The following is a 26,685-nucleotide window of genomic DNA, read 5'->3' as shown; positions in this document are numbered from 1 at the left end:
CGCTCACCAGGTTCCTCTATAACAAAACAAACTTTTTTTCGGGAAAAAAGTATTCTATGTGGATGTGCAAAAAATTAACCTTCAAATTCGTATTGTATCTTAATTTTTGAAATTATTCAGCATACAGTATTTTCAATGATACTTTCTTAATTGGCATCTTTCTTTTTCCTCGAAAGTTTATGGTTCCATGCTCCTTTCCATAACTTTGGTCATTATTCGTTCTCACTACTGATTAGAAGTTAACTTCCGAACGTAGCCTCGAACTGACTCCTTTGAGTTTTCTATGAGATAAACTTGGAAACTGATTATAAAGATACTTAAACAGTTACCAGCCTTAATTAACCTTACAAATTGCCTAATTAACCTTAATTTGTAAAGAAGTGATAGTAATAGAATTTTCGTTTATTTCACCAGACTTTCCCATTCAGTTGAACCCGGTTCAAGATTGCCCCCCCCCCTTGTGGTTCACTGTTTTCTTGTTCAGTGCTGACTTCGCATTAACAGAATGCGATAAAATTCGCATAATTGATATGGTGATTAGTTAGGTAATCAGAGTTAGTTCTCTAACATTTTCAAAGGCCTCATTCTGGCAATCATATCCGAGTCTCCTCTTTGAGTTCGACGCGACTTGAACTCAGGACTTTTCCACCCGGTGTGGGGAGGACGGCGATCCTACCAACTATGCTACCCATGAGGGTCGCCATATCAGTAATATACGTTGTAAAGCGGGGAAACAGCTTGGTATCATTGAAATATTGCTGTATACGTTCAGGAACCAACGTCTCTCTAACATTGTCAAAGCTCTCATTCTGTCAATCATTATATCTACGTCTCCTCTTTGAAATTAAGTGACTATTGTTTCGTGTACACATAAAATTAGCTTTAGCTCATATGGCATAAACATTTTGAAAAGATTCACGCGGCTTTCACTAATAATATATAAAATATTGTTTAATAGTCTAAGTGATTAATATACTAAATATTTTTATCTCTGAACGCTTTGCATCTTCATTTCCTCTAAAACCTTTCGTAGCCCAGGAAAATGGTTTCACCTAAAGCAAAACATCTTTAATAATCACATAAATCTAATCTATGCTTTACTTCTTAGAACTCATCTTCTTTTTGCTTTCTGGTACTGGTGGCTTTTGCTGTCACTAACTCCTGCCGTACTAACCAACAACTTTGCTGACGCAGCGTTAATTTCTTGCGTTCTGAAGTAGGCGATGAAGGAGAGGCGAAACTGGAACTCGACATCAATGCTATGAGGTTCAAGCACGAGGAACCGTCATTTCCACGTTCTTTTTGTAGTGAGCCGTGTCTTCCAGGACAAGCCAAGCTGCAGCTGGAGGGTGATACTTGTTGCTGGCTGTGCACCAACTGTTCTCTCTACCAGTATCTTCCAGATGATTACCACTGCGGAGACTGTCCCCATGGAACTTTGCCAAGCCAGACCAAGAGGACCTGTGTATCTATCCCGGAAGCATATCTAAGTTATACCAATCCCTGGGCCATTGGTGCCATGGCATTTGCTGGACTTGGAATCCTGACTGCGTCTTTTGTGGCGCTTGTGTTTTGGGCTTACAGCGACACTCCTATTATCAAAGCTGCAGGTCGGGAACTTAGTTATCTTCTTTTAGCAGGAATTTTCCTCTCATTCAGCATGACTTTTGCCATCGTTGCGAAGCCTACTTCCTGGACATGCGGAGTAACCCGTTTCTTCTTAGGATTCTGTTATACTCTCTGTTATGCTGCTATCGTCACTAAAACCAACCGCATTGCCCGCATCTTCAGTCAGAGACGGCGTCGACCTTGTCATAAACCCCGTTACACCAGCCCAAAGTCACAACTCGTGATTACTGCCTTGCTGGTTTCCGTAGAGGTCATCATCAGCACTACTTGGCTCCTGTATAATCCACCTGCAGTTGTCCACATGTATCCTACTCGAGAGGAGAATGTGCTCATCTGTCTCGGATCCGATACTGCTTCCTACTTAGTTGGCCTCATCTACCCATTCATCCTGATTGGTTTCTGCACTGTTTATGCCTTCAAGACACGCAAATGCCCGGATGGATTCAACGAAGCCCGCTATCTGACATTCACCAACTATACCACATGCGTAATCTGGTTGGCCTTCCTTCCACTTTTTGTTCTCAGTACCAGCAACGCCATCCGAGCAGTGACTTTAAGTTTCCTGTTGAGCCTTAGCGGAGGCGTTCAGTTAGCATGCCTTTTCATGCCGAAAGTGTATATAGCTCTTTTAAAACCAGAAAAGAATACTAAAGAAAGTGTAATGTGCCATCACAATAGGAATTCTAGTCTTGCACATACATCTTCATCTCTGGGACCTTCAAACCCATCTATTCTAGTGAATGGAGGTGAGTTGCTATTATCTCATTCTTTCTTTACATTTGAATTCAGTAATGTATTCAATTAAACTAAAAGATTGTTGACATGAGTATGTACTAACACAAGTACTCTACACAGCTAATTCATTCAAAATTACAGTAATGTGATCAATAGTTATTTTTTATTTTTTAAAGTGTGAAATGGGAATATGTGGCTGAATTGGCATTACTAAAATTAAATTAAAGGAGATCTCGTTGTATAATAAGTTAAGCTTATTTGTTAAATTCCAATTAGGTTACACCGTCCTTACATCCAGTTCAATAAATCACTAAAAATTCTTAAGGAACTGCAACGTATCTCGGTTTACTAAGGAATCCTATCAGCTATTCTCTAGCGAGCTTGGAATTTAACCCCCCACTCCTCCCTTTTAAGTTGGGTCCGATGATTGAATTCCGTAGCGAACACAGAAACTTCGCCCTTTACGAATGAATGTTTAGTGATTTTGCAAATATATACATGTTAATAGATTTGAAATTTCAGTGTTAAACAAATAAACTTAACTTTCGCTATTAAATCTGGTATCGTGTTTCTTTTAATTAATTTAACTTTAGTAAAGTCCTTAATTTGGTAAACAGGTAAAAAAGAATTCTCTCCAGACTTTCATGATGAATTTTGCTATTCAATATGTTTGGTAACTATAAGGAAAGTTAACTTTTTAAATGAATTTTGTTATTTTAATTCCGAATCAGGACACAAATTTTACAGCACGTCGCAGTTTTCAAAAAAAAAAAAAAAAAAAAAAAAACAACAAAGTTAGAAAATATGCATCGCTTATTGCATGTAGACGAAACAGGAGTAAAAAGGGGTTGAGTCAAGAATCATTTATTATGAAAATGTTATAACTGGTTAACTCTTGTTAAACAGTTGTCTATTGTGCGTATTTGAGGCCGGTTGTGCAAAGGTATGTTTTGATCAATTGGGCGCTGTTGTATTTTGGAAGCCCTACTGCAACAAATTATGTGTATTTGGATATATATTTCAACTTTCTAAGAGAGATCACCCAAAATGATGAGACCTTAGCTGAGCGCCTAATGAGTAAAGTGCTCCGATTTCTGATTTTCTTCTAAACAGTACGGAGAAACAATACCACTGTGAATGTGTAAATTAAACGGACAATTTTTGTCAAGGTAAACTTCACTGAATGGATGGATGGAAGCACGTTATTCTCTATTCGGCGTGAAACCAATCAGACAACGAACAGTGATATATCTGCCTTACGAAAATTTCAAGTTATTCTAGGAGCCACAAAAATAAGGGATCCTACAATGAAGTCAATCCTGAATTTTTATTCCTATTCCTGTTCCACTAGCAACAAATTGGAAAGAAGCCGGGTGAGGACAGCATACAAGCAGAAATCAGGCTAAAAACATTTTAATTTCATGAAAACTCTCCTTTGTTAAAGCTGATTAGATAATTTGTTAATAAACTAGTAAAAAAAGAAATATTAATTGTGAAATAAGAGAAGTCAAGCTGGACGTGATAGCAAAATCTGTGTTATCACCCAGACAATACGGGTTTACCCCAGGAAGATCTAGCGAGGGCTGTTTAGTGAATTTTCAATCACATATCTGAATGTCTACATCTCGTAATTACGAATGGGCGGTTTTTGTGGACTTTGAAGGCGCATTCGATACAGTGTGGTAGGAAACGGCCTTAGCTCAATTGAGAGAAGCGGCTTGTCCGTTAGAATTATATCCGCTATTTACCAGTTATTCAATTCCTACTATTAGTTCACACTCTCCCTATATATATTTATATATCTTGTTCAAATTTTCAATCGTTAATAAAATACTTTTTATTCATCCACTCAAGTTCAAATAAATTTTTTTTAAACTTGTAGTGGATGACACTTGATGTTAATACAGTTTTTTCAAATATTAATTCATTAATTAAATTTAATTAATTAATTTTAGTTTTATATGGGAGAAAAAAATTTCTCTTATATAAGATATTTAGCAGGATATAAATTTAGGAATAAATACCGTCAGTGGCGAAGCGTGTAGATCGCTGGAAAAAAATTTCTTTTTCAGATTCTTTTTTCATTCTGGGTTCTAGTCTGAGTCAAGGAGGGAACAAAATGGAAAATGAAACGTGTGAATAAAAATAATAGTCCAACACCAAAGGAAAATGGAAAATTGCAAGGAAATTCGCTTTCTGTTTTGCCACTTAATATTGTGATTCTGTCATATGTATATACATATTTATATTAATTGTAATTATTTAATAAAAAGTAACTAAAATAAAATTTTTCTTTGTTGACCTAAGTAGGAATTGACTTCTGACACAGAACTGTGGTTATTAGGTCAAGAAACCTTCAGTTTATAAAACAGGTTGAAAGGGGTTATTCCCAGGGCTCTGTATTGGGGCCTTTAATTTGGAACTTGGTGTTCAAACTGCTTAATCCGTCAATTTCCAAATGCTCAAATTCTTGCTTTCACAGATGACCTTACGATAATTATAGCTTGAACAACACGTGCAATTTTGGAATTGTATGCTAATCGTGTGCTGACAGATATACAGAGATGGGCTTAGGATTATGAATTAATTATTAATTCATGCAAAACTAAGATGATGTTATTTAAGGCAGCCTTAGATTTTAATCGACCACCACAGTTAAGCTGAATGGCGTTTATACGAGAAACAAAATATTTAGGAATTGTAGGAATCACTTTATTTAAGTGATAAAATCAGAAAATTCTCAAGTTCAATTGTAAGGATTTCAAAATCAGACTGAGATTGTCGCGTAAGACATTGTTATTGTATAAAGAGCGGCATTTTTGTCCATAACTATGTGCTGCAGGAGCCTGGTATCATAGAGCTATGATAGTTCGATTCCATGCTAAACTAAACTCTATTCAGCGTACCATGCATCTTGGAATCTTGCGTGTAATCTTGAAGGGTCTCCACCGCGACCCTTCAAGTATTGGCAGGAGCAATAACCCTTGATTTTTATTTCTTGTCTCGTGGGTTATGTTATCACATTAAGAAAAAAATACCTACTACAGTAGCTGGTATAGAAATACATACTAAGGTACTAAATGTGAGAAGAAAAGCTGTATTAATGAGATTATTAAGCTGTATTATGGTACCATACCAGCTGGCAGAATGACAAAAAAGTTCATTCCAGAAGTAACTTTTCTTAACAGTAAGCAAATTCGAAGCTGATTTACACCAACTTCGCAGCTATCATTTCTGCTTACAGGACATGGACCTATGAATAAGAAGCTGTATGTACTTGATTTGAGTAATACTGAATCATGCTTTTATGGAGGAGCCGGAGAAACTTGGCAACACATTTTATATGAATGCACTGTTTATGAAGACATCAGAACAGAGATAATGGGAATTATAGAAAACTTAATACCTAAACAAGAAGCTATGTTGATATCGGATAGGAATAAATTTCAACTACTTCAGACCTTTGCAAAAAGAGTGTTTGACTTATAATCAAGTATGGTTCTAGTGTCACTTAACTGAGAACTGTGAAATCTGATGGAAAATGGATTGTGAATTATTGCGTACACAAGACTGCACTGATCCTGCTCTCGCTTTTATTTATTTTGTTCATTCTGGACTGAGCCCTCCCCCAGAGTTGTTTGTTTGTTTGTTTGTTTGTTTTTTTTTTTTTTTTTTGTCTCATAAGCTGAGACAATAAGCGTCCTATCTACTGGAATTGGCCGGCCTTTCCGTGGTGTGGACGAATACTTGGAAGCAGCTTTCCAGGTGACTGCTGCTTCTGGGCAGCCAAGAGGCCAGCACAACACAACATCTCTTATTTTACAGAGTCTGTTAAAATCCCAAAGAAACGAGGCGGATTTGAACGGACGCTCTAGGAGCCAGCCGACCCATACACATACATACATAAATGTGCAGAACCGCACCATATTCGGTAACCCATCCGTTGCAGCTCCTGAAAAACCTCCACCCGAATTGTTCAGGTGTGAGTAGTCTTGGAAACCAACAAGCACAAACGCGTGTCATATTGCAAATCGTCATAGAGAATACCGTGCGTGCTTTCTACTGATATTCTCACATCTCTGTCAGTTGCCTTACTGCTATACGACGACCTTCTCTCACGGTTACAGAAACAATGTTTATGGTTTCTGTTATGACACCGGTGGTTGAAGTTCCAGGACCTACGAATTTCGTGATCCATTTAATCATTCTAAACTACCTGCAAGCTCTGCTATATGAAAGCGTAAATTCACCATAAGCCTCTTTTAACATTTCATACGCTTCAGTTGATGATTTTATGAGACGGAAAGAGCAGTATACTGTTCCTCGCGTGTCAGGTCCATTGTTTCGTAAGCGAAACTGAACAGGCATAAACTTGACTGACTGCCAAAGTCACACGGTGTGCTCGAGTTAACCGTGCAGTTGCCAAACTGATGCAGCTGGTTTGGTCTTAAATTCCGCAGCTCAGTTAGAAATAGTACGGTTGTTTATGAAAAATTACGATCATTCTTTATTGAACAGCCCTCGTATAAAACGGTGGTAAGACCACATTTAGAATATTGTGTTCAGGCATGGAGGCCACACTTGAACGAAGACATAGAACAGAGAAAGATAAATAGATCGGTAAGGGTTGTTAATCGATGCCATGCGATGAACACGGACTGCAAAGCTTGGCAATTAGACATCTTAGGGAGGACCTGATATAGGTATATACAACGCTCTGAAGGAATCAGTAAAATGAACGAGAGAAGTACATTTTCATTGGAAGAAGAAAGCAGAACTAGAGGGCACAAAATTTTGAAGGCTTAATCTCAAAAAGTTTACTTGCGGCAGCGTGTTATACATTACCGGAAAGAATTGCTCGCTACCTTGGTGAGGAGGAGAGTCTGTTAAGTTCAAAGCGGAATTAGATAACTACTTTTTGGCGACGGGGAAGAATATGAATGATCGTTTGGTTTTCTTTTTTTTTTTTTTTTTTTTTTTTAGGCAAATGCACATAAAGCACACTTCTTTTCATCATTTAGCCATTATAATACTAAAAAAAACTATTATTTTAGGGTCACCTAGAAAATCACGTTCAACTATCCATGTGTATTGTGTCTGCAAATTGCGTGTGTTCTCTGGTCGATTTGCCTTCTTTCCTTCCCCCCCCCGAAAAATCTTAGTTTTTCGGGGGGGGGGGGGGGAGGAACCTTACTATTTACACCTGAGATCGACTAACTCAGCCACTGAGTGAAAAAAGCCCATAATTGAACCTGGGCTTTTTCCACCGGGCGTTGGGAGGACGGTGATGATACCACTGGGCCACCCGCGCAGACATACTAATACTACTACTAAGCTCAGGTTCTGTGTTATAAAATCCTTTATAACACAGTGCATATGAGCACCCTCCTTCTTCTCACACAGACTACAAAAGGCCGAGTTCGGATCCCGTTAATAACACGAGAAAAATTTTAATGGCTTTTTTTTTCTTTTTTTTCCCACTAGCTGAGTTAGTTTTTCGTCCAGGAAAACAGTTCATACTAAACGAACCTATATGAAATATGGGATGCAAATTGTCATCATCATTAATTTTCTTATACAGCGGACGGTTATCAAATGCGGATTACGATTGTAAGTCTTGAAGAGGAGGGTGCAGCCAGCAATACGCTCAAAATGTAGAGACCGAAGGCATCTTGTTGCTACAAGACAATGTGAGGCCTCACTCAGCCACACTAAAACTGAGTAGCCCGAGGAATATTAAATGGGAGTTGCCCTCCCTCCCCCGCTCCCTCAATGTCCAATCTTAACATTCTTATTATCAGACGTCTCTTCAGATCAGTCAGAGTTTTTAGGCATAAAAAAAAATAATAATAATGATGATGAAGTCATCAAAGCCGAGCATATCTATTTCCTACAACAACAACCACAACTTCTTAGAAAAAGGCATTCGGAAGTTAGTTAGTAGAAAGATGGCGGAAGTGTTTTAGATAAGAAGGTGGCTATCTCGGAAGTAGCAGCATTATATTATTGATGTTTAATGCCAGTAAAATTTTATACAAAAACATTCATAAACCACACTCATGTGCATTCTCTATTAGTCTCACTCGCCAAGAAGATTGTGCTGTTCTGAACTGTTACGCACGAGTTTTGCAAGGAAGACTGTATCTGACAATTCAAATATCTATTAGTGACTGTCCCTTCCTCCCTTTCTGTCATGTTTCTGATCTCCAATAAGAAAAGAATCTCATTTCCGTTCCATTGCTTTTTGTTCAGTTTTCTCGGCTTCCCTTCTGGCTCCTGTCATTGTTTTGCCTTCTACAGCAAACGATGTCTTCTCGGTGCGTGGGAGTCCGGTAATCAAATTCGAAGCCTAACGTGGACGATTTTCTCCATTTTCCTACTTGCTCACGGCTTCCTTGTTACGATGTAACCAGAACAAAGGGAAATGAAAATGGGAGAAGAAAGGAGGGTATATGAAGGCAGGTTTATTGACTCTATCAATAAAGACTATTTTTCCTGAAGTTCGAGCATTAGGGAGAAAAAATATAGTACTGTAACATCTCCCACACACAGAACGATAACTGAAGTATATACATTTTTTGAAATGTAGTGCAGTATTATCTTTATGATATAGTATTAAAAAAATTGGATTCATCCCAATTAATGATAATAATTGGAACATATAAATGCCTTCGCCCCAGTTAGATCAGTATTAGAAAGAAAAAAGAAAAATTCACCTCATATTCCAAGAAAATTTAGACAATAAATTGTTAAATGAAGCATTTTCCTCTCAGTTTAATTCGACACAGTTTAGTATACATTAATATAGTATTTTTTATTTAATTAATAGTTTTATTTTTTTTTATGTGATCTCGATGTCAGTACAGTTTTTCACAGTGAGAATTATCAGTTATAAACACTTTCCACTGGTTTCAGATAAAATGGTGATACTGCCTTCCTGTTTGTTACGTGTCATTTTGACGCCAAGATTTCCGTCCTTACTAAGTATGGAGGAGTTGATTGGATCCTGCCCAAATTTAAATAAATAGTAAGTGAAAGCTTTATTTGTTCTGATGGTTTATGCGTGCGACTCATTTCTTCCCCGTGAAAAATATGCAAGAGATTCATAATCAAAACAAGATTTTTGAATGGGATTACCAAAAATAGACCGTAGTCAATACAGGTACACTTTATACTGTACTCTTTCAAGTATTCGGACAGCCCTTCAACGGGTACTGGAAACCAGATTGTTCAATCGTAGTTTCTATGATATTGCAACTCAATAAGTCCAGCATAACCTAACATTTTCTTGGAGTGTGGAATGGTGCAAAACGGTCGTATGAAGTGTTGAGTTGCATCGAGGACTATTTCAATCAGACAGTCGAGTTTGAAAAATGCCCAAGTAGGTATCACGTGCTGAAATGTACTGTCCTAACAACGAAATTTCAAGGAAGTGTAGAAAACGACATGATGTACATCAGCTCTTTGTGATTTGGACTGAGTTGTTGATCCCAGGATCTAAACCTCGTGGCTATGTTTTTCATTGATATTTCGAACAATTTCATATCTACATCGTAGCAATGCTCTGTAAATGGATTCCGCATGCGTCAGCATGAAACGATCCAGAACACAAAGTCAAATTTTCAAGAATTTGGTTTGAAGAAAACACCATCTCGCAGAATTATCCTGGCCTGCAGTCTTCATTAATTGCACTTTCGCGGAGCCTCTTTGGGATAAACTGAAACACAAATCAATGCATTCACTTTTCTGGATGTGCAGTTAACGTTTTTTTAAGAAAAGTAAGATAAAATACCAGCTACCTTCCATTATCGTTTTCTCAGAATTTTAACTATTATTAAAGATAGAGGTGGACATACATCCATTTGTTTGTAAAGTATTCTGTCCGAATACTTTTGAGAATATAGTGTACTATATTACGCATTGGTACTGAAACCAGTGGAAAGTACTGTATGTATGAATGTTATAACATAAGTCAAATGACAACATCTTTCCAAATATCGAGAAATTTGGGCATAAATATTAATGTGCATTAAAAATATTGAAAGATTTAAGGCAAATATCTACTTAACATCTGCCTAAATCGTCAAATTTTTAATGCTATGAATATGATCATCGTAGCTGGTGATTTTCATTAGCAGAGCAATTGAGTGTTATATTAATTTATCTACAATGTACAGTCAACTTTTAAATTGAATCTCTATAATTCGAAATGCTCTTTACTCACAGTTAGTATTAGTATTAGTAGTGACAAATGATGCAAGGAAGCAAGTTTCTACAGCATCAACCAAAAAAAAAAAAAAAAAAATCCCATATCACCTGTCCATCCCCTCCAATAATTTGTCTATCCAGTGTTTCTCAACCTGTGTGCCGAGGAAAATGCAAATTTAAAAAAAAATAATAATAATCTAAGTTTTATAATAAAAATTAATTCAAGCAAAAAATCGTTTATTTACGCAGCGCCGATCCGAGCCGACGCCACCTTTAGATAACGGTGGCGTCGTCCGAGCACCTTCCGGTAGTTAATGTGACGTCACGTTTTGATTCCTAGCTACTAGATCTGTTCACCTATATTACACAAATATGTGTATTATTAAATATATGTATACCCAACAGAAACAACTTCCAGTTTGTGAATATATGAGAGTATAGTAGTGATTGTAGTGTGCCGCAAATTTTTAGCGTCTTTAAAAGTGTGCCGCAAATTTTTAGCGTCTTTAAAAGTGTGCCGCAACAACAAAAAGGTTAAGAAACACTGGTCTAATCCTTCCTTAAATTTATGCAAACTTCTCGCTTACATAACACCGCATAGAAGTTTGCTGCTAACTGATTGTAGCAGCAATCTCTCGCTGAAAGCAAATTTTCGCACATTTATCCTGCAACCATCCTTTCGTGATTGAAATCTGGGCAAGAGTAAAGATGCCATCAGAATTGTTTACTCATTGTTTAATCAGGTCTCCTCGCAGTTCCTAGTTTCCAGATGCTGCAATTGGCAGAAATGAAGTTTTTCTTCGTAAGAGAAAAACTTTTGCGCCTCAGGCTACTGTTGTTACTCTTCTCTGCACCCATTCCAACAGACCCACATGCTTCCTAAAATGAGACTTCCAGACTTGTATGAAGTACTCAAGATGCGGCCTAACCAATGGCCTTATACAACGGGATAATTACCTTGTGATATAAAGTGTTATACATTTGTTTTAAAAATCCTTTATATCACTGAAAGAACCCTGAAAAACCCAGGGAACCAAGCTGTCCTAGCAGCCTGCTCAGAGAACTTCGTATTTGGCTGTACAACTACCCCAGGTCTTTTTTGTTCTCCACTACCTTGAGTGTGATAACACCCAGTTGGTATGTTATTCTGGAATTACTTCTATCCATATGCAGCATCTTGCATTTGTCAATGTCACTTTTTACCCTATGTATCCAATTTTTCTAGATCTTCCCTCTATTGCACTTCGGGTTTTTAGACATGCACTTGAGCTCGGGTGCACAGGAATTTCTCACTTAACTCGACAAGCGCGTTTCTGAAAAGTGAAGCAGGAAACGAAAGCACGTTAAGCAAACATCATAAACAGTGGAAGGAAAATCCCGTCAGAGACTGGAGGAATTCTGAGAGGCCTCTACAGTTGGAGCTACAGTTAACCGATCTCAGCCAGAGGAGTTGAATTTTCCAGTGAGTTATTCCGGTTTTTTAGACAGATAATTATCTACAATAGGCATAATTGCTGCTTTGCAAGATGTCCTTAATGCCAATGTGTGAATTGTCTGTACCGTAATTTACAATACATTCTGTCTTTAACAGAATTCAATTTAATAGATTTCATAAATAACAGACAGAGTGCATGGAACTGGAATGTTCGCCTATACGAAATCTGGAAAAATAACTGCCTCAGTCTGGTGGTATTTGTCATTAATTAAAATATTTTCACAATAACACAGAGTGCCAGTGAGCCAAGATTTTCCTTACCAATAAAAATTGGTAAGGAAAGTAAAGTAAGTAAAGGTTTAGATAATTCCCTACTGATGTGTGACATGCTCAGCCTGCTGAGCATGTCACACATCAGTAGGGAATTATCTAAACCTACAGCGATGGTATTCGAGAGCTTGTCAGACTGTTGGAGTTATGTTTTCGAGTTCTTGAAATTGTAGCAAACAAAAATCAATAAAATTTTGGTAGATAAGATTTGCCTTATATTTCGTAGTATAAGTAGCCCACTGAAGCAACAGAATATCGTTTGAAAATTTAAGGTCGACTTATACGCAGGGTATAAAATCTTAAGCTTAGAAAGGGGCGAATGCTTAATGTTAGAAAGGCATGAATTAATACCAATATATTTTCAGTTTACAATAGTATAATAGTATGAATCAGAGCTGTAATACTCAATATGTTCTACGTTGATAATAATATTAGTAAATTAATAAGAGGAGTTTACCTCAATATAGTACGTGGAACACTTCCGTATGATACCCTCCAGAAATTAAAACGGAAAAAACGAAAAAATCGACAACTTACCGGTACATTAAAGTAAAATATAAATAATTAAAGTAAAATATAAATAATTAAATAATCAATTTAACACAATTCAAAATCAATTCAAAACAATTAAAATTCAAATTAACGCAATTAAAAGAATCTAACGAAAAAATTCAAAACGATTTTCCTTCCTGAAGCTGACAATGCTTTTCGACCGACTGTCGTAATCACAGGAATGAAAATTACCGAATCAGGCTAAACCTGCACCTTAAATAGTGATTGTGCCTTCGCGCATGCGCGTAAAGGTCCACGCATCGGAGATCAAATATGGCCGACGAACATTAACAGAATTCTCGTGTAATTTAATTTCAACGGTTTCTGCAATTAATAGTCGCGTATAATTACGTTGAACGTTAAGTATTTTGGCCTCGTTAAATAAAAAAGTATGTTTTTCGTTAATGGCATGAAAGGCTAATTCTGACGCTGATGAACGAGAAGCACGAACTGAGGCTTCGTGTTGATTTACACGAATATTAAGAGAAAACCGCGTCGAACCCTGATAAGACGAGTCGCAATCACCGCAAGAAATGTTGTATACTAGATCGTTAATTTGTGTTGCGAACGCGGAAAGAACCGAGCGATTGTTCAGTATAGTGTGTAACTTCCGTATAGGCCTAGCTATAATTTTAAATTCGGTATCTTTAAAGAATCTGTTAAGCTGTTTGTGCCACTGTTCAACATATGGGACAGAAATAAAGTATTTTTTGATATTACTATTGTTGATTGGTGCAGTATTTTGTATCCTATCCTTAGCTTGTACCCTAATTCGATTTATTGTGTTAATGGGATAACCTCTGTTCAAGAATCTGCTAGTTAATATTTGTATTAACTAGCAGATTTAATATTTGTATTAAACTATTAGTTGAGGCTAACTACATCACCTTTCGAGACAAGGTGTACAAACAAATTTTTGGATTACCAATGGGTTTGAGTCTGAGTGGCTTAATGTCAGAGATCTATCTCTCAACGATTGAGCAGATACATTTGACACCTTTTCGTCCCCGTATCACATACTATGGGAGGTATTTAGACGATGTTCTAGTTATTACCGATAGTAGTACTATCCAAGACATTTTACATTCGTTTAATAATATTCATTCTAGACTCAAATTTACATTGGAAAGGGAAGATACGGATACTAAGTCATTAAACTTTCTAAATTTCACGCTTACCCGGGACTCGAACAAAATACAATTTAGCATCTATCGGAAACCCACAAACACCGGTATGCTTCTACATTATAATAGCTACCACCCGTTCACCTACAAAAGATCGATTATCTTTAATCAATTTCTAAATGCCTATAAATATTCAACGACGGATTCTGCTTTGGACTCAGAAATACAAATATTAACTAGCAGATTCTTGAACAGAGGTTATCCCATTAACACAATAAATCGAATTAGGGTACAAGCTAAGGATAGGATACAAAATACTGCACCAATCAACAATAGTAATATCAAAAAATACTTTATTTCTGTCCCATATGTTGAACAGTGGCACAAACAGCTTAACAGATTCTTTAAAGATACCGAATTTAAAATTATAGCTAGGCCTATACGGAAGTTACACACTATACTGAACAATCGCTCGGTTCTTTCCGCGTTCGCAACACAAATTAATGATCTAGTATACAACATTTCTTGCGGTGATTGCGACTCGTCTTATCAGGGTTCGACGCGGTTTTCTCTTAATATTCGTGTAAATCAACACGAAGCCTCAGTTCGTGCTTCTCGTTCAGCAGCGTCAGAATTAGCCTTTCATGCCATTAACGAAAAACATACTTTTTTATTTAACGAGGCCAAAATACTTAACGTTCAACGTAATTATACGCGACTATTAATTGCAGAAACCGTTGAAATTAAATTACACGAGAATTCTGTTAATGTTCGTCGGCCATATTTGATCTCCGATGCGTGGACCTTTACGCGCATGCGCGAAGACACATAATCACTATTTAAGGTGCAGGTTTAGCCTGATTCGGTAATTTTCATTCCTGTGATCACGACAGTCGGTCGAAAAGCATTGTCAGCTTCAGGAAGGAAAATCGTTTTGAATTTTTTCGTTAGATTCTTTTAATTGCGTTAATTTGAATTTTAATTGTTTTGAATTGATTTTGAATTGTGTTAAATTGATTATTTAATTATTTATATTTTACTTTAATTATTTATATTTTACTTTAATGTACCGGTAAGTTGTCGATTTTTTCGTTTTTTCCGTTTTAATTTCTGGAGGGTATCATACGGAAGTGTTCCACGTACTATATTGAGGGAAAACTCCTCTTATTAATTTACTAAGTTTACAATAGTGAAATTATAGTAACCTTATAATACCGTTTTCTAAGCATTTGCTATTCATTTTAAGTTTACTACATATAAATTTTTACACAACTATATATATATCGTTATTCACCTTTTAAAATCCAATGAAACAAATTAGATGAACTGAATCTGCTCATCGGACGAAAATATTCCTAAAATTCGTTGGAATTATGTTTTCGAGTTCTTGAAATTTTTACTTTTGTCATTTTTTCGAGTTCTCTAAAGGTAAACTTTGGAGATTGTTATAACAAGCGCGCTTCCATATTGAGACACTGTTCACAGAAAAACCAATTTACAGAAGAGTACTGAACAGGCAACGAGGAATAGATGTTACGAAGCCATGTACGTATATATTCCGACACAGGAAATAACTTTTGACCTTAAGCTCGTGTTTAATGCACAAATGCAACCATTTCGCCAACTCAGATGGACCGGAAAACAACAATTTCTGCATATGAATGACCCAGCACTTGTTTATAACAAGTACTGGGTCGTACTTGTTATAAACCCAGTACTTGAATGACCCAGTACTTGTTATAAACAAGTACTGGGTCGTTTAATTTAATTTAGAAATAAATTAAATTATTTCTCTATACATTAAAAGGTTTTCCTCCTAGTGATATTTATTCCAGCCAATGAGAGAAGAGGGCGGGGCAATTACGTCACTTATTCGAGCTATAACTGCCTCCATAACCTTCACCAACCTTGTGCACGTGGTTCACTGTCTAATACATGACCACACCTGGCATCATTTGATGTTTCATTGTATATTAGCTAATGAAAGTACCCGATATAGTTTGCATATTTGTAAATAGTTTAGTTTTTGTAAAAATTTAAATATTTGTATAGTTTGTAAATATTTTAGTCCTGCTCTTTGGGATGCAACAATATTCCTCATGCATTACATAGGTCAATTCCTGATTAGATATCGATCAGTGCATTTCGACAAGTATGTCTGGAATCCGTGACGTTTAATTTTCTAATTATACATACAAACGTAGTAATTAACACAATGCCACAACCTAGATTGGCAATCGCCGATTCCAAGAGAAAACGACGCCGTCGTGAGTCTTCAAGGAAATATAGAGAAAACATGCTAAGGGTTACGAACTAATCATAGAATAAGTTCAATGACGACGAGCAAGTGGAAAATCAACGCTACAGGAAGCGGGTAGCTAATATGGAGAAGAAACAGGCCGAAACTCAGTGAACCGTTAAACGGCTCAAACGTAACGTAAGACCTTCACAAGATCCTGATAACGAAGAAACCACTGAAAGTATCATATTGCGATTTAGGTGATATGGTAGATGAATGTCAACATTACAGCGGATTATCTTTTCACGGTGAACTCGGAAGAGCCGCACATACGTTCGAATCTCCAACAATCTTTACGCTTTTGCGTCTTTTAATACCGAAAACACAGACTTTCAAGGTGGCGGCGGCCCTTATACGATGCGAATACGAGGAAGTGCCATGATGAAAGGAACGACGAGTTTAATGCCCATTAGAGCCATTCCACAATTCGGCCAAATCTACACTTATGACGACGGAGAAGCGTTGATGTAACTAGCTAAAAGGATGAAAGGACTGATGTTGACTCGAAATATAAAATTAATAATAATATTTTTTAAAAAATGTTCGGTAGTCTGATCAAGAACGAAACCTAGCCTTGTTACATTACTATTTTCTCTGAGAAAACGATTTGCGAGATACTCGTTTTTGGCTTTTTGATTGGCTTTGTGATTATTTCCCGGGATGCATTAATCGAGTAACTAGAGGGATACCTGTACAATCTCTGATAAAGTAGGTTAAAGCGAAGGCTTGTACTAGTAATGGACATGACTGAATGATTAATAATCGATTATTTCGATTATGACCTGCCGATTATGCCCATCACTAATTTGTACATGGGACAGCATTTTTCACCTAATAAATAAGAGATGTTACATTACAGTCTTACGAAGAACTGAGAATAGACGGGCACTTTTCATTCTCTGAAATTATCTGAATAAGTAATGATATGCTATTTTTTTTATGCTATTCATATTACAGCAGAAACAATTATTTAAAAAACTTGTTGTAATGGCAAAAAACGATAATACATTATCGAGTTCTCTTATAATCTATCGTGAATGTAATCAAAGTTCACTGTATTGTTACTGTCTTATTATTTCCTATTTTTCATGTTTACTTACAGGATGCCGAGAACACCGACTTAGCAACTGTTCTTCAGCTACGCCATCGTCAGCCAGGAATTCTCTCCAAGGTACAATGACAGCATCCCTAGTTGCCACGATGCCTAGCCTGACGCTCCTCATTGCTGATCCCCATCATGCAAAACTGACAAAAAACATAAACACTCCCTCGTCTGTAGTGAAAAGACCGATTCATGCTGAATTACAAAGTAAGACACTGTAGTGATCTCTGCTGTATGAAGCATCAAAGAACAGTCTTATGGAAGGTCGTTAAGTACAGCACTGAAATCTTTGGGATTCTAAAGAAAGTGGAGGAAACCAGTCGAAACCATGTTACTTCAGCAAGCTGTAACTGTAAATACCAGATTACTTCCAACGAAATGAGTGAACTAGTTAGGAAGGCGAGGAACTAACAAGGCCCATTTGTTTTGATCAGAAGAGGCATGCTCTCGTTCTACCGAGGAAATCTCTCAAATGACAATGCGCACAAGAAAATGGACATCTTTCGTATAATATAGAAATAAATATTTCACAGTGAATGACATTTAGTTTCCAGCTTTTGTTTAGACTCAGCACAGAAAATTACGAAAATAGGAAAACGAATAAAAGCAACTGTTGAAAAGTTGTGGGGGGGGAACAGTTGTAAGACAAAATGTGACTCGGAACACATTTTTGTTTTTGAACTTGAACAATGGACAGATAGGATGAAACCAGCGCGATTTCATGACTCTGCTGCTGACACGAGAAATCTCTCAAATATGACTAAATTTGCAGTTTACATTCAAGATACACAAAAGTGAGCGAAACGACTGAATGTGAATTTCGCAGTGTCACTACATTTATTTCACTGTTTCATTATATTTATTTCACTGTTTCATTATATTTATTTCACTGTTTCACTATATTTATGCTGTAGATTACGATTAGCTTCCTATGAACAAAGTGCTGGTTTCCTAAACTGAGAAGCGATAAAATACCGGTCATATTCAACTAGTTTCTCAAAACGTTCTGGACCTATAAACGAATTTATTTCAGTTTTATATACCTTATCCTCCAACATTTACTGGAATACTAAATGGAAAAAAAAAAAAAAACTGGTGAGAAAACAGAAAATTTCAGACAGCAATTCTCAATTGCTGTTTGAAAACACTTCAAGTAGATTCACATCAGCTCAAAGCTGAAAATGACAGTCACATTATTCTCCTCAAACCACTGTCGTACTGGACGTGCTTTGTGACACGGAGCATTGTCATGACGAGACAAATACGGCCCCTCTCTAAAGAACTTGTACAGATTAGGTAAGGAACAACTGTTCAGAATGTCACAATACACAGCTGCACTCATGGTCTCACTGATGACAACCAGTAGACCAAGTCCAAACACATATCAAACCACATAAAACAGGCCCATACTATCAAACTCTCACGACGACGACCACGAAACAACATTGTTGGTGCAATACAATCTGTGCGATACTTTTCTTTGGGCACAAGCCACACCAATGTACAGTACTTCCATTTCATGCCTGTACCGTGTAGGCGGCATGAACAACTATAGTTGCCAACTGTGCGGCTTGCAACCAGAACAGTCCGGGTACCAGTTTATACCTTCAACCTGTCTGGTTGAAGGTATAAACTGGTAGACTGTCCAGTTTTTATACCTTCGGTTTTAACCTGCCACAAACCGGCAGTGAGAAGTGGCAGGTCAGTCATGCAATAAAGAAACTACAAATTCAGAGCCCCGCGAGATTTAAGAACGGGCTCTCTGTGCTCGTTAAAAAACCTTATGATAATAGTCGTCGAGCCGTTTTACCTTGTGACGCCACCGCAGTGGCCGTCCTGGCGGTATGGCAATTTCACCAGTGAGTCGCTATATTATATCTAGTTCAGTATGTTCTCAAAAAATACAAAAAAAAGAGAAAGTTCTTGTTTATATTTGCATGACTGACGGGTCAGAGAAGTCTACAATAAATCATGAATACAATATGTAGCAGTCAAGCGGCCTTGAAAAATAAGACTGATTTCTAATAAAGATTGCCGCCAAAATTCGTAGACAAAAACATAATTTTGTTTATTATTTTTGCATTTCGAACAGATTACACTTTCTTCCCCTCCATAATATATGGAGGGGAAGAAAGCGTGATGACGTGCATTGATGAGCGGCACAAGTGGAAAAAGTAACTATGATGTTTTTTTTTCCTTTCAAAACATGCTTCACTATTCCAAGTTTACTCTGTGTTGTTTTCCAATCATTCATAAAAATATCTAAACGATGCGATCGGCAATTGGATATTCAATAACAAAAGATTTCTGTTAAAATTCGCCAACACCGAAGGAGTTCCGCTGTAGTCGTTTTCAAAAAAAATAAAGCGCAAGGCGACATCAGGAGCGAACGAACACAGAATTACGAGTACATGTAAGGTGTGATCGCCAGAAATAAGTTGCCGCTCAAATTGTAAATAACTTATTTGTGTAGCATATTCTTTCAAATGCGTCTACGCTTGTTATTGATAGATTTAGGCAGCTTGCCTCAGCGTAAAGCAACCAAGTTCACTTTAAAATGTCATTATCAGTAGTTGAAACTGATAGATTGCTAGAAACTTTGAAAACATCTATTTTGAAATATTTTACGGGAATGTACAAAACCAGAGAATAAATAGAGCAGGAAGCTAAGGATAAACGAACGCGATATCTGTCCGGTTTCCTTGAAATTTAAAATGGCAACACTATTCATCAATCCACATCATGGTCTCCCACTGCTGTAATAATGCTTCTGTTCTCTGCACCAGGCGATGACGTGCATTGATGAGTGGCAACTTTGGCTTACAAGCAGCTATTAAGGGTACCTTTGATATTTCCTCTCACACTGACATGCTCTTGGGGCTATTAATCGTTGTCTACCTGAATTGGAATGAGCGGTTATTTTCTGTCTTCCATTAGCGTACAATGTATTTTCAGTGTTCTGTTCTTTTTTGCTGTTTGGCGAGTGGACATGCCCGCTATGTGAGACCCTTTATCAGACCTCTTGTGAAGGGATCCTTTCTTTCTTGAGAGCCTTTTCTCGTCTTATTCTATTTTATTTACTTCTAACTGACTGTATATTCTATTTACTTCTAACTGACATGCGTTTTATATTCTATTTACGTCTAACTAACTGACATGCGTTTTATATCCTATTTTTAACTGCTATTGCCATTTGCCTGTCATATGACCTCTGAAATTAACTCAATACGTGTTAGAGGATATGTAAATGAGATTATAATTAATTCACCCTTTATTCAGTTAGCTTAGAAAATTCTTTATGAAGGACAAAAACCTGGTAGAAAATTTGTTAATATTTTCAATGATGGTTTGAGATTTTTCCTTCAAAGCGAAATGGAAATTTACATTGTCTATTTGTCTATTCATAATTGTCTATTCGTACAATTATGGCTTTTTTTTTTTTTTTTTTTTTTTTATGTCTACACTCATCATCGACGTGGATATTTCCGGTTGTTAGTGAAAAAGTGACCTGTCAAACGAGTCATCGGCTAACCAGTTTAAAATGTACAGAACAAATCACGCCGTTGTTGGGATTATCATTTTAAATAAAAAGAAATGCTATAACAGTAATTCAAGACCACTAAATCAATTTTAAATTCCTAGAACTGCAGGAACATGTTATTAAGCTACAGGAAGTGGATCTGAATGTGAATATTTCAAACACTCGTAAAAAAACAGTCTAATCAGTGACAATAAATTAACACATTTCTCATGTGTAAGCCTTGATTACATCAGTTTTAACTGCAGACGGAAGCAAGACATTTATGCAGGCCTTTCACTTAAATGCGTAAGCATGCATATAGTGATGTAACTACTGGCGGCAAAGATGCGGCTGCATGGGTCCCACTTAAAATAACAGAACCTCTCTCTCTCTCTCTCTATAGCAGTTCACTTAAGAAGGTGTCATTGCTCTCTCTCTCTCTGAAAGCAGAAGACAAACATAACAAATTACAAAGTAAGAAACGTAAATGACCAAAGAAAAATCAGGAAATGAACTCTTGTATTTACATTCCCTTCAGAAATTAAAAGAGAGAAATGCTATGAACATTATTAAAAATTTTTTCGAGGAAACTCATTTTTGTTTGTCAGCTTTTGCAAATATTAGTTTGTATCACCTTGTGGTTTCATTTTCAAAGTTCAAAGTATGAAAGAAAGTTGTAACTTGCTTTGATATAAGTAGATATACCCAGTGAAAAGCTTATAGTCACTATTTTACCTGTTAATTAATACTCGTAATTGATTAAACTACACTAGCGCTCAAAAGTTAAAGAACAAACACGAAAACGTAAATAAATTATGGCAAAACTTTTGCGACAAACTTATGCATTATTAAAACTTATGCATTATTAAAGTCTTAATAATGCATAAAAACTGGACAAATTACAGTTTTTCAAATGAATTCATGAAAATGGCACATCGAAAATATACACTCCGCCTAACAAATTTTTGGAATCACATTTCGTTTTTCTTAATTTTCAAAAAGTTTTTATTAAATTAGGACTAACTTGTTTAACAATTTTTATTAAAATATTTTCTATTATGTATAAATATCAAAAAAACTGAAATAATATTTAAGAAATCTCTAGAATGTTCGAGATTATTCCAGAAAGGTGTGGAACACATAATTCAGCCTGCAATTGACGGAGTCTTGATCCCCTACATCGAAAAGCAGAAAGATCTGGGTGTGATCTTAGACAGAAAATTAAGATTCCATCATCATATAGAAGAACTCTGTGCCAAATCCAACAGAAAACGGTGGGTTACCAAGCAGCCCTTGCTACATATTCAGTACACAAACCTGATAAAAATGTATATCAGGACGATAATTTTTGGAGGTGTACTGTATGGAGGAGAGCTGTGCTCGGCTGCAAACACCACATTTAAGCCATTAAACGCCGCAGAATACTGGCTCCTGAAGTGGGCGACCTGGAAGTGTCATCTCTCACTAGAGCAGCACACAACACTAATGGGCAAAGCCCTGAACTTAACTAGGTTTTCAGCATTAATGCATGAAAGAAGACTCATCTTCACCATAAAAATGATCGCTGGGAGAGTCTCAGCGCCCAGCAATTGGGACACCGTGTGCTGACGGATCCCCCAGCCAGCTCACCGCTCCACTCCCAAGCTTCTTACTCTTCCTTCGAGGCTACAGTTTAAATATCACTTGCTCCCGTATTAAAAGCTCCATCTAGTTCAATCCCTGGATGCTTACTTGTGTAAAATAATAGATAATAAAAAGTATAGAAGGCTCATCCTAGATCTGCACGTTGTCTCCACAACTATCAACTGACTACAGATTGTTACGGCTGGGCATGAATCTCACAGAAAACTGAACTCAAGTTAAAATCTCTGAACTAAAGGAAAAATCTTTGAAAAAAAAAACTTTCGTTAACTTAATTTGTATTATTTTTATTTATTTATTTTATTTTTTTTTTGTATTATTAGTTTTCCTTTCAAGTTAATATTATCTGCTATAAGATTTTTTTTTTTTTTTATAATACATAATTTGCTTATAATTTAATCTTTATAATACGGCACCCCTGGCATGGTACCGTAAAGGGTTTTGGACAGTAGTGGTACCTGCGTGTACCTTACAATAAAGATCATATTATTATTATTGCTCATATTATTTCTCCCTGATTGGAGGTTCCACCTAATGACGGGTGGTTGTTGCCATGTCTGGTGTTACTGTTGGTTGAGGAACTCTGACTATCCTACAGGTGTTCAGGATTGCGACTTTCTAGAGTTCCTTGTAGGTGTTTGCTGGGAGACCCATTGCTGCTAAGCTCTTACGTAGGGTTTTTGGCACCATACCGGTGGTTGACACGATTATCAGAATGGTCGTTACTTGTTGCATATGCCACATCTCTTTGATCTCCTGTCTTAGGTTCGTGTACTTTCTGATTTTTCCCCCCATTGGTTTTTGCAGTGTTCGGTACCGCTATGTCAATCAGATAGGTAGCCTTTTCCTTCTTGTCCACAAGGGTTATGTCCGGTCTGTTGTGAGGGATTGTATTATCCGTTATTATGGCGCGCAGTCCCAGTACAGCTTATGGGTTGGGGTCTCTAGTACTACCTGCGGTTCGTACTTGTAGTACGGTACACTTTCTTTGATATTATTTCCTCTCTAGCTTCTGATGTATTATCCTGGCTACCTGGTAGTGTCTATGAGTGCACTCAGTCTGGATGATCATCTTGCATCCCGCGGTGATGTGTTGGATCGTTTCTGAGGCCAGGTGGCATCGTCGACATGTGTCATCGGACACTCTGTGCTCCTTAGCAATGTATTTTCTATAGTTTCTGGTGTTGATTACCTGGTCTTGGATGACGAGCATGAATCCTTCAGTCTCAGGGAAGAGCCCACTCGTGAGCCATGCATTGGAAGCAATTTTATCTATGAAATTTTATTATTATTATATTATTATTATTATTATTATTATTATTATTATTATTATTATTCCTGAATGTCGTAGAACACTGTAGAATATTCTTTAATGTGGCAGAACATTACAAGATTCCTGAATGTGGAAGAAAGTTATAGATGATTCCAGAATATTCTGGAAATTGGGGATATTGTTTCAATACTATTAAAGATTATAAAAGATTGTAAATAATATAAATCGAGGAGTAAGAGCTGTAACTTATAAAATCGAACACCCATCATTCAGAAAGAGTATTTGGTGCAAGTTTCATGTGTCTCGTGATAAACATGGCAAGAAATAAGGAACTGAGTATTGAAAAAAGCAGTGCTATTATAACTCTCTATAAAGAAAGTTATTTGCTGAGAAGGATTGGCAAAAAAAATAGGTGTTTCATTTGAAGGAGTACAAATTACCATTCGACGATTCAAAGAAGACTGGCAGTTTAAAAGACAAACTACGAAAAGGACAACAGTACGTAACAACGCAAGTACAAGATAAGATCATAACACTGATTTCTAAACGAAATCGACGATTTACTGTATCAGAAATCCGAACTGAGTTCAATAGGAACAGAGAAACTTCCGTGTCTACACTAACATTTCGCCTTAAACAAGCAGGACTTCATGGTCATGCAGCATCCAGAAAACCCTTATTAAAATCGAAAAGAACATTAAAAAAAGCACTTTTCCTCTTTAATTGACCAATTAAAGAGGAAAAACGTGCTGGATGAATCCAAATTTGAAATTTTTGGATCCAAGGATAGAGGTAGGATGATCAACTAAATCAAAAATGGTGAATGCACATTGTTTAGTGCCTACAGCCAAGCACGGTGGTGCTTCCATCATGATCTGGGTTTTTTTGGAGTGGGTTACATCGCCAGAATTGAAGGAATTTTAAGAAAAGAAGGCTAAAAAAACATTCTCGAACATAATGCAATATCCTTTAGACTTCGACTTTGTGGAAGAAATTTTATATAACAAGACAATGACCTGAAGCACAACTCTTAGCTGTGCAGTGACTTTGTAGAAACTAAACAACAGGAGGGGGTACAGCAAATTACGATGTGGTCCCCCCAATGGCCTGACTTAAACCCAATACATCTTTTATAGGATCATCTAGATGTCAGTTCCATGAATTCTGCCCAGCTTCACAAATTCACAGGAAACCTTGAAAGTCACTTGGAATAACGTTATTGAAGACACTACGATAAAACTAATCGCCAGATTGCCACGTCTATGTAAAGGGAAGCAGCATCATCAACTATTTTCAATCCACTGCAGGATGAAGGCCTCTCCAGCAACTTTCCAGTTCCTTCTGATTTGAGCACTGGCCATCCATTTACTACCCAAAAACTCATGAATTTCATCTATCCATCTCCGCCTTTGTCTTCCAGGTTTTCTTCTAGCTCCTCTTGGGTACCATTCTGTTATTTTCTTAGTCCATCTGTCATCATGACTTCGAGCTATGTGTCCTGCCCAAGACCATTTTAGTTCTTTAGTTTTGATAAGAATGTCCTTTACTTCAGTTTGCTGCCTAATCCATGTGTTTCTCTTCTTATCTAACAGTCTGATTACCAATATAATTCGTTCCATTCTTCGCTGTGTAGTTCTCAGCTTCTCTTCCATTCTTTTGGTGAGTGCCCAAGTTTCACTTCCATAAGTCATGGTGGGGAGTTTACACTGGTTCATTATTTTACGTTTCAGACAAACTGGGATATTGCTCTTCAGTATGTGACTATATTTCCTGAATGCTATCCATCCAAAATTTATTCTTCTCTTGACTTCCAGCCATTTATCATTATTACAGCTAATAACTTGTCCCAGATAAGTATATGACTCCACCTTTTCAATTACTGCTCCTTCAATCATTATTTCCCTTTCCGTGGCATACTTGTTCATCATTACTTTTGTTTTAGCCATATTCATCTTTAGTCCAAAATCCTTACTAACTGTGCATAACTGATTAAGATTTTCCTCTAATTCTTTGGGATCGTGGCTTATAACCACAATGTCATCTGCAAATCGTAAATGGTTTAGGTACTCTCCGTTCACATTGACTCCTTTCTGCGACCAGTCTAATCTTCTGAAAGCTTCCTCAAGGGCAGCAGTAAACAGCTTCGGAGATATTGTGTCTCCTTGTCGAACTCCTTTCTCAATTTTAAATTTCCTACTGTCTTTGTCTAGTCTAATAAAGGAGGTAGCACTCTCATATATTTTCTTCAAAATCATAATATATGGGGTATCAATGCCTTGTCTTTCCAGTGCCCGAAACATTGCCTTATGCTGTATGGAGTCAAATGTCTTTTCATAATCCACAAATGCCAGGCATAATGGTGTTTTATATTCATTTGCTTTCTCCATTAGCTGTGATATTATGTGAAGGTGATCCATAGTTGAGAATCCTGTCCTAAAGCCAGCTTGCTCTTTCGGTTGATTCTCATCAAGTATTCTTTCTAATCTGTTAGTAATGACCCTTGTGAACAACTTGTAGATGTGGGATAACAAGCTAATTGGTCTATAATTTCCAATTTCTGATTTATCTCCTTTCTTATGCAGCAAAACTATGATTGCATTATTCCACTGCTTAGGCGTCACACCTTTTCTAATGCACTTTGTGAAGAGCCTTGCCAGTTTTTGTGTTATGTCTCTTCCTCCCAATTTTAACAACTCTACAGAGACTTCATCTTCCCCTAGGGCTTTCTGATTCTTCATTTTCTTCAATGCTTGTTCTACCTCATCAGGAAGAATATCGGGTATGTCGTATGTGTTGCTACTTTGCAATCCATCTTCCCCGCTGCTGGTATCATTCCC

General features: G+C 36.9%; 1 protein-coding gene across 3 annotated transcripts in view; it reads left to right on the top strand.

The window, feature by feature from the left end:
• Nucleotides 1–18,289, top strand: part of LOC150079227 (metabotropic glutamate receptor 3-like) — a 175,207-nt gene extending 156,918 nt beyond the window's left edge. The window contains exons 8-10 of one of the 3 annotated variants that reach the window (XM_090384025.1): nucleotides 1,218–2,375; nucleotides 9,280–9,391; nucleotides 17,415–17,537. In XM_090384025.1, the coding sequence (XP_090240151.1) occupies nucleotides 1,218–2,375; nucleotides 9,280–9,391; nucleotide 17,415 (1,271 nt within the window). In that variant the 3' untranslated portion in view covers nucleotides 17,416–17,537. Of the gene's footprint in view, nucleotides 1–1,217; nucleotides 2,376–9,279; nucleotides 9,392–17,414 lie in introns of all 3 variants that reach the window. The other 2 variants (XM_090384024.1, XM_090384023.1) reach the window with 2 other exon arrangements.
• The last annotated feature ends 8,396 nt before the right edge of the window (nucleotides 18,290–26,685 follow it).

This window comes from Mastigoproctus giganteus, chromosome 10 (genome assembly GCF_048544385.1).
Source record: "Mastigoproctus giganteus isolate SK-2022 chromosome 10, ASM4854438v1, whole genome shotgun sequence".
Lineage (NCBI taxonomy): Eukaryota > Metazoa > Arthropoda > Arachnida > Uropygi > Thelyphonidae > Mastigoproctus > Mastigoproctus giganteus.
Note: the sequence above shows the minus strand (reverse complement) of the source record. Positions and strands in the feature narration are given on the sequence as shown.